The sequence below is a fragment of the Carcharhinus amblyrhynchos genome, chromosome 8, assembly GCF_965287045.1.
Source record: "Carcharhinus amblyrhynchos chromosome 8, sCarAmb.v2.hapA, whole genome shotgun sequence".
Taxonomy (NCBI): domain Eukaryota; kingdom Metazoa; phylum Chordata; class Chondrichthyes; order Carcharhiniformes; family Carcharhinidae; genus Carcharhinus; species Carcharhinus amblyrhynchos.
The window spans coordinates 58908001-58923748 of record NC_137331.1 but is presented as its reverse complement, the minus strand read 5'-3'; the positions used below and the strand labels follow the sequence as shown (position 1 = coordinate 58923748).

General features: G+C 42.0%; 1 protein-coding gene across 1 annotated transcript in view; it reads right to left on the bottom strand.

The window, feature by feature from the left end:
* Positions 1 to 14948: 14948 nt before the first annotated feature.
* The window catches only part of cops5 (COP9 signalosome subunit 5), a 41040-nt gene continuing 40240 nt past the window's right edge, over positions 14949 to 15748 (bottom strand). The window contains exon 8 of the mRNA XM_080194132.1: positions 14949 to 15551. Within this exon, the coding sequence (XP_080050258.1) occupies positions 15461 to 15551 (91 nt within the window). The 3' untranslated portion in view covers positions 14949 to 15460. The remainder of the gene's footprint in view (positions 15552 to 15748) is intronic.

Sequence of the window (15748 nt, the reverse complement as noted above, 5' to 3'; positions counted from 1 at the left end):
TCAGACAACAGATTTTATGAAATTGGGCACACAAAAAGGAAGCAGACTAAAGTTATACTCAGAGCCTCTCCACTGAAAGTCACGAAGTAACAGACACTGATCAGTAGGCAAGAGCATGCTTTTAGAATGCAAATGAGGGCTAGCACATAAGGGAAGCTGGACAGGATGGCACCTACAGGAACTAAAATCTCCACCCCATCAAAATCAGCACTTCTAAAACAGTCAAACAACCCATGGAGACACCTAAAATTAGCATAGCTAAGGAAACGTCCCTGGCCCCTCAAACCTCTTTTGAGATCAATGACACACCTATGGTTCAAACCCCAGAGATTCTAGACCATTAATAACCATACAAAAACAATTAACACACACTTAAAACAATTGCTCCAACACTCGAAAACATCAAGACAGGATGGCTGAAGTCAAATGCTGTAAATAAAGGATTAGCATTTGAATCGCGTACTACACCGAAGTTCAGATAGCCCGTTGCGGGGGGGTCTTTAGCGTGCTTTCGGGACAGTCTGATTGTACGTCCTGACTGCACCTCTGTTGATGTAAAATAAAGCTGTGCCGCTATTGAACTACACCCCGAGTCCGTAGTGGTCGTTCCGCCCACTCGCGCTAACAGAAGGAATACCTTGGGATGTTTTACTTCAGCTCCATGTAAATGAAAATTGCTGCATTTGAGACACATGATATTATAGAAGTGAACGTAGGAAGGTTGGAGAAGATATGGGATCAGAAGCTCAGCTCAGGGTCACATAAGGTACTGAGGTTACGGTCTGGTTCAGCTTTTGACCGTGGCTGGAGAGTAGATGGAATCAATTGCTAAGGTATGGAGTTTATGACATGGATCACACCCTTGTAACAGGCAAAAATATCCACCTCTGAGATGCAGTATTACAGGAACTGAATGCAGTCTTTACAGGTAATTCCCAGCATGCAGCTATAGCGGTGCCAAATGCAAATCATTTTCAAAGGAATCAAGAAACAAAGAGCAGAAAAATAAAATCAGTTTAATTTGATCAAGTTAAAGAATGGAACATATACATGGGTGAATGTTGAAACTAAAATAGTTTGAAAAAATGTTTTTAAAAATTGTAAAAATTTACTTTAAAAGTACACTAAGTCATTTAACAGCACTCCATGAATGTACCACTTTTTTTTCTGGGCCAGTTTGGCTGTTCATTAAGTTTTATTAATCACATTGTCATTAAAACCCAGCTACACCTGATTGAATAAAGTTTACCATTTTCTAGGGCTTCTAGTTGTGACATGGAAACACACTTTACTGATTGCTGGCTCTTCGCCACTGACTGACATAGTGCCAAGTTTGGATTCCTGTGTTAATCTACACAAGGGCTACATCCGGAATTTATGCTCAATGGGTATTGATGGCAAATGTTGACTTTGCAGCTGATGCAAGACTGAATATGAACAAATAGTTTGAAAACACAAAGGTAGGGGAGAGGTTGAAAAAGCCAGTGACAGTGTCCCGTGTCCAGAAACATGTCCCATGCACTTTGTAGTGGTATAAAGAAATGATCATGAGAACACAAATTGCAGTTTAAACAATCACAATGCTTTGTTGCACTAAAAGCAACTTACCATAATTACACAAGCCAAAATATTCCCATGCATTTTTATGATATTACCCATCTGTCCTCAGGTTGATCAGGTCTAACGCAGGGGTACGCCTTTGCAAAGTCTCATTTCAGATTATCTTCTGGAGAATTGGTCCTGGTCTTTCTCTCTGTGTCTTCTCCTTCCTTGAAAGGTCTTTGAGCCTTCTTTTATCCTTTTTCCCCAGTCACTGGAATTTGATTTGTGTGTCGTATTGTACTGTTAATTATTTCCTGGGCCCAGCCTGCTGAACGATCCATAGTTAGCACATTGTATCTCATGTTCTGTTCTGCACAATAGGATACGAAGGGTCCATCTCTTGGTGGGGACGTTTCCAGCTTGAAATGTAATAAGTTCTGTTATGGTGTTGTTATAGTACAGTACACCATATCTTACAGTAAGTTCATTGTCCTTCAGCAATGTGATCAGCTGTCTCTAGTGATGAAATTAACTCCTTATTGGGTATCCCAGTGAAACAGAGTTGGTTGCTATACATATAAAACAATGCCACCCATTCGGTGGTTTTAGAGGGTTGCTTTTCAAACTGGAGGCTTGTGATCAGCGGTGTACCTCAGCGATCAGTGCTGGGTCCCTGTTATTTGTTATTTATATTAATGATTTGAATGAGAATATAGGAGGCATGGTTAGTAAGTTTGCAGATGACATGAAAACTGGTGGCACAGTGGACAGTGAACAGTGAAGAAAGTTATCCCCAGTTGGAGGGGGATTTTGATCAATTGGGCCCGTGGGCTGACAAATGGCAGATGGAGTTTAATTTAGATAAATGCCAGGTGATGCATTTTTGTAGACTGAACCAAGGCAGGACTTACTCAGTTAATGGTTGGGGAGAGTTACAGAACAAAGAGATCTAGAGGTACATGTTCATAGCACTTGAAAGTGGAGTCACAGGTGGACAGACTGGTGAAGAAGGCATTTAACATGCTTGGTTTAATCGGTCAGAACATTGAGTACAGGAGTACGGATATCTTGTTGAAATTGTACAAGACATTGGTATGGTCACGTTTGGAATACTGTGTACAGTTCTGGTCACCCTATTATAGAAAGGATATTATTAAATTAGAAAGAGTTCAGAAAAGATTTACTAGGATGCTACTGGGATTTGATGGTTTGAGTTATGAGAGGCTGGATAGACTGGGACTTTTTTCTCTGAGTGTAGAACGTAAGAAATAGGAGCAGGAGTAGGCCATCTAGCCCTTTGAGCCTGCCCCGCCATTCAATAAGATCATTGCTGATCTGAAGTGGATCAGTTCCACTTTCCCGCTCTCTCCCCATAACCCTTAATTCCCTTGTCTGTCAAAAACTTATCTACCCGTGACTTAAATATATTTAGCGAGGTAGCCTCCACCACTTCAACGGGCAGAGAATTCCAGAGATTCACCACCCTTTGAGTGAAAAAGTTCCTCCTCAACTCTGTTCTAAACTGCCCCCACCTTATCTTGAGGCTGTGCCCTCTAGTCCTGCTATCTTTTCTAAGCGGAAAGAATCTCTCTACCTCTACCCTATCCATCCCTTTCATTATCTTATATGTCTCTATAAGATCCCCCCTCATCCTTCTAAACTCCAACGAGTACAGACCCAGTCTACTTAATCTCTCTTCATAGTCCAACCCCCTCATCTCCGGTAGCACCCTAGTGAACCTCCTCTGCACTCCCTCCAAGGACGAAATATCCTTGCGCAAGTGCGGCGACCAAAACTGCACACAGTACTCCAGCTGTGGCCTCACCAGTGCCCTGTACAGTTGCAGCAAGACCTTCCTGCTTTTATATTCTATCCCCTTTGATCTAAAGGCCAGCATCCCATTTGCCTTCTTGATCACCTGCTGCACCTGCAGACTGGGTTTTTGCGACTCATGCCCAAGGACCCCCAGGTCCCTCTGCACCGTAGCATGCTGCAGCTTTTCACCCGTTAAACAGTAATCCCTCCTACTATTATTTCTGCCAAAGTGGATAACCTCACACTTGCTAACATTGTACTCCATCTGCCAGGTCCTCGCCCACTCGCTCAGCCTATCCAGATCCCTCTGCAGACTTTCCACACCCTCCGCGTAATTTGCTTTTCCACTCATCTTTGTGTCATCAGCAAATTTCGTCACCCTACACTCAGCCCCTTCCTCCAGATCATCTATATAAATGGTAAATAGCTGAGGCCCCAGCACCGATCCCTGCGGCACTCCACTAGTCATCAACCACCAATCAGAATAGCACCCATTGATACCAACTCTCTGCCTCCTATTAGACAATCAATCCTCTTTCCACGCTAACACCTTACCTCCAACTCCATGCACCCTAACCTTCTGAAGCAACCTTTTACGAGGCACCTTATCAAACGCCTTTTGAAAATCTAGGAACACCACATCCACCGGTTCCCCTCTGTCTACCACACTAGTCACATCCTCATAGAAATCCAATAAGTTTGTCAAACACGACTTCCCCTTAACGAATCCGTGCTGCGTCTGTTCTATCAAACCATTCCTTTCCAGGTGCCTCGCTATTTCTTCTTTGATGACGGATTCAAGCACTTTTCCAACTACAGATGTTAAACTAACCAGCCTATAATTCCCTGCCTTTTGTTTGCTACCTTTTTTAAACAGCGACGTAACATTAGGCGTTTTCCAATCTTTCGGCACTTCCCCGGAATCCAGCGAATTTTGGTAAATAATCACTAAGGCATCCACTATCACCTCTGCCATTTCCTTCAGAACCCTGGGACACATTCCATCTGGTCCTGGGGACTTGTTCACCATCAGTCCCGTTAGTCTATCAAGCACTACCACTCTAGTGACAGTAATCGCATTCAGACCCTCAACTCCTACCATCCTTCTATCTTTAATATCTGGCAAACTATTCGCATCCTCCTCTGTGAAGACCGAGCCAAAAACTTATTTAAGGCCTCTGCCATTTCCTCATCTCCCACCACTAAATCCCCCCTCTCATCCTCTAAGGGTCCAACATTCACTCTAGCCAGCCTCCTCTTCTTTATATATTTGTAAAAACTCTTACTGTCCTTTTTTATATTTAGTGCTAGTTTAGCTTCATAGTCTGTCCTTCCTTTATCAACTTCTTAGTCATTCTTTGTTGATTTTTAAACCTTTCCCAATCTTCTAATTGCCCACTACTTTTAGCCACTCTGAACGCATCAGCTTTTAATTTAATACTCTCCTTTATTTCCTTCGATAACCATGGCTGGTAATCCCTTCTCCTACATTCCTTCTTTACCATTGGAATATATTTCTGCTGAGCACCAAAAAAGATTTCCTTAAAGATCCTCCACTGTTCCTCAGCCGTCCTAACAACCAATCTGCGCCCCAAATTGACAAAACTCTGTCAATCTAAGTTTTGAAATTTTCAATTAGCCTGGCTGCAACTGCTTTTAGGGGAAATGAGTTCTAGGTTTCTACTAACTTTCCAGAGCGTTTTCTGACATCATATCTGAATAGCCTACATCTCATTTTAATGTTACTGTCCTCTTGTCTAGGATCTCCCACCAGAGGAAATAGTTTATCTCCTTTCTACCCTCAAATATCTCATTAGATCATCCTCTAATCTGGCTGGGGGATGATCTTATAGAGAGCTATAAAATAACTAGCGGCACAGATCAGCTAGACAGTCAATATCTTTTCCCAAAGGTAGGAGTCTAAAACTAGAGGGCATAGGTTTAAGGTGAGAGAGGAGAGATACAAAAGTGTCCAGGAGGGCAACTTTTTCACACAGAGGGTGGTGAGTGTCTGGAACAAACTGCCAGAGGTAGTAGTTTGTCTTTTAAAAAGCATTTAGACATTTACATGGGTATAGAAGGATATGGGCTAAATGTGGGCAATTGGGATTAGCTTAGGGTTTAAAAAAAGGCGGCATTGAGAAGTTGGGCTGAAGGGCCTGTTTCCATGCTGTAAATCTCTATGGCTATGACTCTATTTGAATGTTATTGAAGGGAGCCACCATGTAACTGAGGAGTAAAAATGGCAAATGATGGACACTTGTGGTACTCCAAAATTTGAAGACAGCAGAGCTATTTCATGAAATTCTATATGACTGGTTACATAATAATGGAATCAGAAAAGTGCACCCAACTCAGCTGTACAACAGAAGAACAGCATCATAGGAGCATGATGTACTCAACTGTGTTGGTGACTCCAGAAAAGTTAAGTAGGATGAGGGCGTGAATTTTGGAGGCAACAACATGTTCAAACACTTTGAAAAGGAAAGCAAATTTGGAGTTCAGGCTGAAGTTAGCAAGGGTGAGGTTTGGTTTGAGGATGGAGTGGTGACATGAGATTTGAAACGTAGGGGGTTAGTCCCTGAGGGAGCAGTAACCGTTAATCATATCAGCTAGTTAGCGGAAGTTGTGTGGTTAGCAAATAATGGTAATAAAATCAAGAGAGTGGGAGGTAGTTTAGAGACACGATGAGCTCAGGCAGCACAAGGTAGAATCAAATGTGACCCCATATCTTATTCATTAAAAGGAATACTTATCCTCACCACCGTAATTGAAGAGATAAACACCATCACTGACAGGGCAATTCTGACAGGGGACATGTCAAGAAGATGTGTTTCGTTGATGCTGAAGTTTGCAGAAATCGTGAGGATGATTCTTTAAACACAGAGACTGATGGGATGGAAAGTAAGAACAAAGGGAATGAAATGGAAGGGAAGGAGTGAGGGCAGAGATGAGGGAAATGGGTCGAACCCGATTGAGTGCCCTGTCAACTATGGTAGGGGGGTATTCTCAGTTAAGGAAAAAGGCAGACATGTTAGAAGTATCATTTCAAAGATGGCATCATCAGAACTAGGCAATGGAGGGAAAGAAATGGGAGAATGGGATGGAGTCCTTAGGGGAAGTAGGGTCTGAGGAGTTGTGGTCAAGGTAGCCTGGGGAAGTCGGTGGGCTTGTAATGAATATTATTGGTCAATCTATCACAGGAAATGGAGACCGAGAGGTTAAAGAAGGAAAAGAAAGTGTTAGAGGTGGATCATGTAGAGGCGAGAGGAATTGGAATTTGAGAGGAATTGGAAAATGGAAGCAAATATCAATATATTTTGCCAGGACCAGATGAGAATATGAAGTGGCACCAATACAGTCATGGATATAATGAAAAGAGGAATGGGCCTGAGTAGGGCTGGAACAAGGAGTATTCCATATAACCCACAAAAAAGATAGGCATAACTAGGGCCCATTTTGATATCCATGACCACAGCTTTTATTGCAGGAAGTGAGATAAGTTAAAGAAGAAATGATTGCATGACAGAACAGGTTCAGCCAGATGGAGGAGAGTGGTGGTGAATGGGGATTGTCCAGGCCCTTGCTCAAGGAAGAGGAGGAAAACACTCAAACTCTTCTGGTGGAGGATGGAAGTTAGAGGAAATTGACATCCATAACTAAGAGGTAGCTGTTAGGACTGGGGAATTGGAAATTTTTGAGATGACCTAGGGCATCAGAGGAATCACAAATGTAGGTAGAAAGAGACTGGACAAGGGGAGAGAGAATAGAGTCAACATAGGAAGAAATGAGTTCTGTGGGGCAGAAAAATGCTGATATGATGGATCTACCAGGATAATCTTGTTTGTGGATTTTGGGACGGAGATAGAAGCAGAGCAGTTTGGATGATGCTGATGGTGTCAAGATATGAAAATAAAGATTAAAAATAAAATTTGGATAAAGAAAGTGTAGAATGGGATTGATAACTACATCTGTTTGAAAGGGTTCTTTGATATGCAAATTAGCATAGCAGCAGGAAAACAAGTGACTAGTGGATGAACAATGATGTATAGAAATAGATGTTAGAACTGTAGAAGAGATGAGTTCGAAATGGAGACAGAATTTAATTTGGTAAAAGCTTAATGTGAGGTATTATTAAGATGGCATAATGTTAAAGGGAAGAACCATAGCAGGATGGCTGGCACAGCAGGAGAGAAGCAGCCAATTACTCCAGTCACACCAAAGTGGAGACAGCAGACTCTCCCAAAAGGGAACAACAAGGTGATGAAAAACTTGCTGAACTCTGACTGAGACGAACACTACACTGAACGGAAGGAGGTTTTCCCAACCTGGGAAAAAAAAACGTGTGGATGATAACTATATGCTCGATTTAGCTTAGAGTTATATAATATTGGATGTTGTTTGGGAAATGGGCATTTATCAGCAATATAGATAACTGGGAACAGGGGGGTTAACTTCATGTATGTGTAGTCGTTATCGTAGTTAAGCGTACTGTTGTAATGGATTGCAGAATTTCCTGTTATGTTTATGTTAACAAATATTCTTTATTAATCAATTACAACAAGCTCTGATTGTTTGTCACTGGTTTGTCTATCTTTCCTCACATTATACCAAGTTGAAAATGTATACCCCTAAGAGCTTGTGTTTCCAAGTTACCCTTCTGGGTTTTAGGATACCCTCGCAGTTATCAGCAGGGCTCTTAACAATGGAATTTCCTGAGAATCTTTCAGTGTCTATTAAATTGAGAATAAATGTTTAATTGCACAATACACCATTGTGTTTTTTAAGTGCTTGTACAAGCTCAGATCTACTGTCACCAGCAGATGAGTCTTAGTGTGTCATGCAGGCTGACAAAAATGGAAGAAGTAAGGCAATTAAGAGACAATTATAAATAACTTCACTATAATTACATGGAAGAGTCATCTATCAACAAAATATAAGGAAGTAAAAAAGACTGCTATGTTCCCATGGGAACCAAGAACAAGTGGCTCATCAATTTTGGATGTGACCCCCAAGAGCCAAAATCTGCAGAGTAGAGACATGTTTCTGTGAATTACAACAGCTGTAATGACCAAATCAACTTGGATGTCACAGGAATAGTGCAAAACTCTCCAGTGTGGAGACATGATTCTTTGCATTATGTTAACTGCATCGATAATAGTTCAGTTAAAACGAGTGAGTGAACCATCAACAAGCAGAGATATTTTCTGTTTGCATTTCTGTAATTGGACAGCAACATTGGATAACCCAATGATTAATTCAAAACCAGTAATCTTTGTTGAATCGAAGAGATATTTAAAAAGAGAAAGCATAGAAGACATCAGGAAGAGTGAAACAGAGGAAGGAGCCAGGGCTCAGACCAGAGGGCACATATAACATCCTGTCATTGCAGCTTCTACCCAGAATACAACAGAGTGACAATTCTCTATTATGCACTGAGCACTACTTCTCAGATTCTGCAATACAAAATTCTTTCTTGCGTTGCATAAAGTTTATTTCATAGTAGCTTCATTGCAGTGTTAATGTAAGCCTTACTTATGACTAATAAATAAACTAACTTTAAGCATTACCACCAATAAAGGTCAACACCAAAACATTTAAGATATTAGTTTATCAAAACTTAAATGCAACTGGCAGGTCACAATGCTACAGCATGGAGCAAGCTGTCATCAGCTGTGACCCAGGTTTTTTCAATGCAATCATCTACAACAAAGCTTTGTTCAAAACTGATGGACAGGAAGACAATGCAGAGGAGCTGTGATTTTTGATTCACTGCAGATTTCACAGGTCAGTATTGGGAGTGGAGAGACAGGAATAATATTAGCAAAATTAATTCCGGTTACTCTGGAATTTTGTAGTGTGACATTTCAGATTTACTCCAACCACATATCCAACATCACCTACTTCCACTTTTACAACATCACATGACTTTGCTGCTGTCTCAGCCCATCTATCACTGTGACCATCATTTTCGCTTTTGTTACCTCTAGGTTATTGCAACCTTCCTGACTGACTCCCCAGTTTCCACACTCCATAAACTTGACCTCCTCCAAACTCTGCTGTCCATATATTCTTACTCACACCAAGACCCCTGTTCATTCATCAGTTTTTTGTGCACTGACATAATGGCTTCTGGTCTGGACATACCTCAATTTTAAGGTTCCTATCCTTGGTTTCAAAACACTTCATGGCCTCACCACTCTTCATCTCCACAACCCCATGTAATCCCCTAAAATCTCTCTGCTTTTCACTGCTCACACATCCCCTATTCTGATTGCACCACTGTTGGCAATATGCTTTCAGCTTCCTCAGTCCCTCCAAAAAACCCATCTCCTCCTTCAAGATCTTTAGTACTTACCTTTGCCTAAGCTTTTGGTCATTTGTCTTGACATCGCATGTAGTGTTGTGTCAAATTCTGTTTGATAATGGTCCAATAAAGTGCCTTGGGATGTTTTGCTATGTTAAAGGTGCTACATAAATACAAGCAGTTGTTGCTACATAGTGAGAGGATAGAGATATTGATGTTACTTTTCTAGGTAGTAACAGATGTGTCAACTGGTCTGTCAAGCAGAAGACAAGTGAGCCAAGAGCTGTGTTATGTGGGATATCAGTGGCTGCACTGCAGTGCCAAGGTATATGGACAGTGAAAGATGATTGGTGAATTGACCTGCAGTGGGGAGTATTAAACTTGGTGATTGATAGTACAATCAATGTATCCAGCATAGCAGCAGAAGGATGAAAGGAGTGTGACCATGAGAAGCAGGCAAAATGTGGCTGAGCAAAGGGAGCAGTTGATCAGAATACAGAACAGGATGGGAATTTAACAGCTTAAAGTTAGCTCAAGAAGTGAAACATGCCCAGGAGGGGAGCAGACAACTGAGAATGAAGCAGCAGTCTCTTACTAGAACTGGACAACCTAGCAGAGAATGCAGATTTAAACACGGAGATTGAATTAAAATACACCTACTCTTAGAACTAGGGAATCTTAAGCAATGGAATATGAAGGCTTGTTCAGGAGCCATCTTGGATGATCAACCCTAATTGAATCTACATTGTCAAGGATTTCTAAAATGACTGCCCACAACTGTAACCATTTAATTTAAGAAATCAAATGTATTCATGTACGAAGGAGCCAGATACAATATGTATCCACACATAGTTCTGAAGTCTTGTGCTCCAGAACTCCAGCTGCACCTGTACAACTATAACACTAGCATATACCCAGTGGAAAGGTGAAAAACTGCCAAGATATGTACTAAACAAAAGCAGGATAAATCCAACCCAGTCAATTACTGCACCAGGCTACTCTTGATCATCAACAAAATGATGTGAAGTGTCACTGACAGTGCTATCAAGCAGCACTTACTCAAACAATAACTTGTTCACTGAGTTTGGGTTCCACCAGGCCACTCAGTTCCTGATTACCTGCAGTCTTAGTGCAAACATGGACAAAAGAGCAAAACAGCCCTTGACATCAGGACAGCATTTCACTGAGTATTGTATTAAGAAGTCTTAGCAAAACTACAGCCAATGGGAATTGGTGGAAAATTCTCCATTGGTTAGCCCATCTCAGGACATCATTACAGAAGCTCCTTAGCATATCGCCCAACCGCCTTCAGCTGTTTTATCAATGGCCTTTCCTCCATCATACAGTCAGAAGTTCCTTTAAGGGGCTGCCTTTTTATTTTATCCCTTGATTTGTTAATTTAGTTACATTGATTTATCATAAAAGGGGATAAAGTGAGAAATGGGGATGTTTGCTGATGATTGCACAATGGTCCAGTGCCATACGTGACCTCACAAATACTGAAGTAGTCTGAGCCACTATGCAGTGAGACCTAGACAACATTCAGGAATGCGCTGAAGAGTGGCAAGCAACATTCACCACACAAGTGCGAAACAATGACCATTTCCAACAAGAAAGAATCCAACCATATCCCCCTCAACATCAAATAGCATTACCATTGCTGAATTCCATATTACCAACCACTTGAGGGTTACCACTGACAGAAACTGAATGGGAGTAGCCATATAAATACTATAGATACAAGAGCAAATCAGAGGCTGGGAATTCTGTGATGAGTAACACCCCCTGACTCCCCAAACCCTGTCCACCATCTACAAAGCAGGAAATCAAAATCTGGAATTAAGAATCTACTGACGATTATGAAACCATTGTCAATTGTCAGGAAAACCCACTTAGATCACTAATGTCCTTTAAGGAAGGAAATCTTCTGTTCTTTCCTGGTCTGGCCAACATATGACTCCAGAGCCACAGCAACATGGTTGACTCTCAACTGCCCTCAGACAACTAGGGATGGGCAACAAATGCTGGTCAGCCAGCAATGCCCATGTCCTACAAATGAATAAAAGTCAGGGATGTGATAGAATAGTCCCCATTTTCCTGGACAAGTACAACTCCAACAACACTCAAGAACCTGAACACCATCCAGGACAAAACACCCGCTTGACTGGCAGCCCGCCCACCACTTTCAGTGTTCACTCAGTCCATCACTGACGCATAGTGCCATCAGTGTCTAACATCTACAAGATGCACTGCAAGAACTCACCAAGGCTCCTTCAACAGCAACCTTCCAACCCACAAACTCTACCATCTGGAAGGACAAGGGCAACAGATACATTTGATCCCCACCACCTGCAAGTTTTCCTCCAACCCACATACCCTGCTGATTTATCACCATTTCTTCATGCTTCAGTCGGAGTAGAGAAGGAGGTAGAAGGGGGGGAGGGGTAGCATTATTAGTCAAGGATTGTATCACAGTGTCAGAGAGGAAGTTTGATGAGGACTTGTCTGTTGAGGTAGTATGGGCTGAGATTAGAAATAGGAGGAGAGGTCACCCTGTTGGGAGTCTTTTATAGACCTCCTAAAAGTTCTAGAGAGGTTGAGGAAAGGATTGCGGAGACGATCCTGGATAGGAGTGAAAGTAATAGGGTAATTGTTATGGGGGACTTTAACTTTACTAATATTGATTGGAATAGCTATAGCTTTAGCTCATTAGAGAGGTCAGTTTTTGTACAAAGCGTGCAGGAAGGTTTTTTGACTCAGTATGTAGATAGGCCAACTAGAAGTGAGGCTATATTGGATTTGGTGCTGGGAAATGAGCCAGACCAGGTGCTAGACTTGGAAGTTGGTGTGCATTTTGGTGATAGTGACCACAATTCGGTTATGTTCACCTTAGTGATGGAAAGGGATAGGCATGAACCTCGGGTCAGTAGTTTTAGCCGGGGGAAGGGTAATTATGAGGCTATTAGGAGAGAATTAGGAAGCATAGGTTGGACTAGGAGACTACAGGGCCTAGGAACGTCCAAAATGTGGAGTTTTTTCAAGGAGCAGCTACTGCGAGTCCTTGATATGTATGTCCCTGTCAGGCAAGGAGGAAATGGTCAAGCTAGGGAACCGTGGTGCACTAAAAAACGTTGATTCGCTGGTTAAAAAAAAGGAGGCTTATGTCCGGATGAGACTTGAGGGCTCAGGTAGTGCACTAGAAAGCTTCAGATTGGCTAGGAGGGAGTTAAAGAGTGAGTTAAGAAGGGCTAAAAGAGGACATGAGAAGACTTTGGCTGATAGGATTAAGGAGAATCCTAAGGCGTTCTATAGATATGTTAAGAACAGAAGGTTGGTTAGGGCAAGATTAGGGCCAGTTAGAGACAGCAGTGGGAAGTTATGTGTGGAACCAGAAGAGATTGGAGAGGCATTGAACCAATATTTCTCTTTGGTATTCACGCAGGGGGACATAAATGTAGCTGTGGAGAACACTGGGTTACAGGGTTGTAAACTGGACAGTATTGCAGTTGATAAGGAGGATGTGCTAGATATTCTTGAGGGTTTGAAAACAGATAAGTCCCCTGGGCCGGACGGGATTTACCCTAGGATTCTCTGGGAGGCAAGAGAGGCGATTGCAGAGTCTCTGGCTCTGATCTTCAGGTCGTCGTTGGTCACAGGTATAGTGCCAGAAGATTGGAGGATAGCGAATGTTGTCCCATTGTTTAAGAAGGGGAACAGAGACTTCCCTGGGAATTATAGACCGGTGAGTCTTACTTCTGTTGTGGGCAAGGTTTTAGAAAAAATTATTAGGGATAGGATTTGTAGTTATTTAGAGAGTAATGAATTGATTGGAGATAGTCAGCATGGTTTTGTGGAGGGTAGGTCGTGCCTTACTAACCTTATTGAGTTCTTTGAGAAAGTGACCAAAGAGGTGGATGGGGGTAAGGCAGTTGACGTGGTATATATGGACTTTAGTAAGGCGTCTGATAAGGTTCACCATGGAAGGCTTCTGCAGAAAATGCAGATGTATGGGATTGAGGGTGATTTAGGTAATTGGATCAGGAATTGGCTAGCAGATAGGAGACAGAGGGTGGTGGTTGATGGTAAATATTCGTCATGGAGTTCAGTTACAAGTGGTGTGCCTCAGGGATCTGTTTTGGGGCCACTGCTGTTTGTAATTTTTATAAATGATCTGGATGAGGGTATAGTTGGGTGGATTAGTAAATTTGCTGATGACACCAAAGTTGGAGGTGTGGTAGATAGTGAGGAAGGGTGTCATAGTTTACAGGGAGACTTGGACAAGTTGCAGAGCTGGGCCGAGAGGTGGTGGATGGAGTTTAATGCGGAAAAGTGTGAGGTAATTCACTTTGGCAGGAATAACAGATGTGTAGAGTATAGGGCTAACGGTAGGACTCTGAATAGTGTGGATGAACAGAGCGATCTAGGTGTATGTGTACATAGATCCCTGAAAGTTGGGAATCAAGTAGATAGGGTTGTTAGGAAGGCATACGGTGTCTTGGCGTTTATTGGTAGGGGGACTGAATTTAGGAGCCGCAGCGTCATGTTGCAACTGTACAAAACTCTGGTGAGGCCGCACTTGGAGTATTGTGTGCAGTTCTGGTCCTCACATTATAGGAAGGATGTGGAGGCTTTGGAGAGGGTGCAGAGGAGGTTTACCAGGATGTTGCCTGGTATGGAGGGGAGGTCCTATGAGGAGAGACTGAGGGAATTTGAGGTTGTTTTCATTAGAAAGAAGGCAGCTAAGAGGGGACCTTATTGAAACATATAAGATGATTAGAGGTTCAGATAGGGTGGACAGTGATAGCCTTTTTCCTTGGATGGAGAAAGCTAGCACGAGGGAGCATAGCTTTAAATTAAGGGGTGGTAGTTACAGGACGGATGTCAGGGGTAGGTTCTTTACCCAGAGGGTGGTGAGGGATTGGAATGCCCTGCCTGCTGCAGTTGTAAATGCGCCTAGTTTGGGGGCGTTTAAGAGATCCGTGGATCGGGTTATGGATGGAAAAGGATTGGTTTAGGTTAGAGGGTCATTGCTTTTTAACTGGTCGGCGCAACATCGTGGGCTGAAGGGCCTGTTCTGTGCTGTAATGTTCTATGTTCTATTCACTATCACTGGGTCAAAATCCTGGAACTCTCTCCCTAACTGCACTCTGGGTAAATTTACACCACACAGACAGCAGTGTTTAAGAAGGTAGCTCACCGTCATCATCTCACAGGGAATGAATGCAGACTTAGCCAGCGACACCACATCCCATGAAAGACAAAAAGTAGATTTATGACAGAACAATGAAAAGTAAAATATTTATTGTTAACATGCCTCAGTTTAGAACTAATATGAACGTTTCAGTAGGTTAATTGTGAAATAGTACACTTTTTTAAAAAAAATGCATATTTTTGGAAGATGTCATCACTATGCACATTCAGTGTAACTCCACTGTAAAACAAAGTACAACTTCTGGCATACTAACTTGTTTTAATAACACACTGAAGCGCACACATTTTACACTTTTCAATTTTTAGAAGCCCCCAAAATGGAATTTTTCTTATTTGGACTTCTGGAGCTCCAATACAGAAGTGGGTGTGTCTGTAATGAAGTAAGGTGGGCCAACAAACTGCCATTTTTTGAAACTTTAGCAACATTGCCTAAAATTAACATGGTCAAGATAATAAAAACTAAGAAAACAACCAATAATGTTCATAGTAATACGTATCATCAGCATCCTGGAGAAATGACAGGGTGTCTCTTCATGCATCACCAGCACATTCTATAAGGAGTTTCCTTCGCTGAGACCGTGTACATTAAGCAGAAGGTATATTGATCTGATTGAAGAGTTTATCCTTAATAACTTGAGACATCAAGCCATGTATTGCTTCTATGGTTGTTTTGCAGCTGGAAAAAAATACAAATAAAAATGACCAAATCGGGACTGCTAAAATCTAGGTTATTTTCACAAATATTGATTTCAGGAGTATACATCGAGTGTGACCGGTACTTTCTGGAGGGGCAAGAAGTTAAAGAAAACCCATTTTATAGAGATGGGGAGGACTTGTTTTTCAATAATCACAACACACAGCAAAATACTTGCT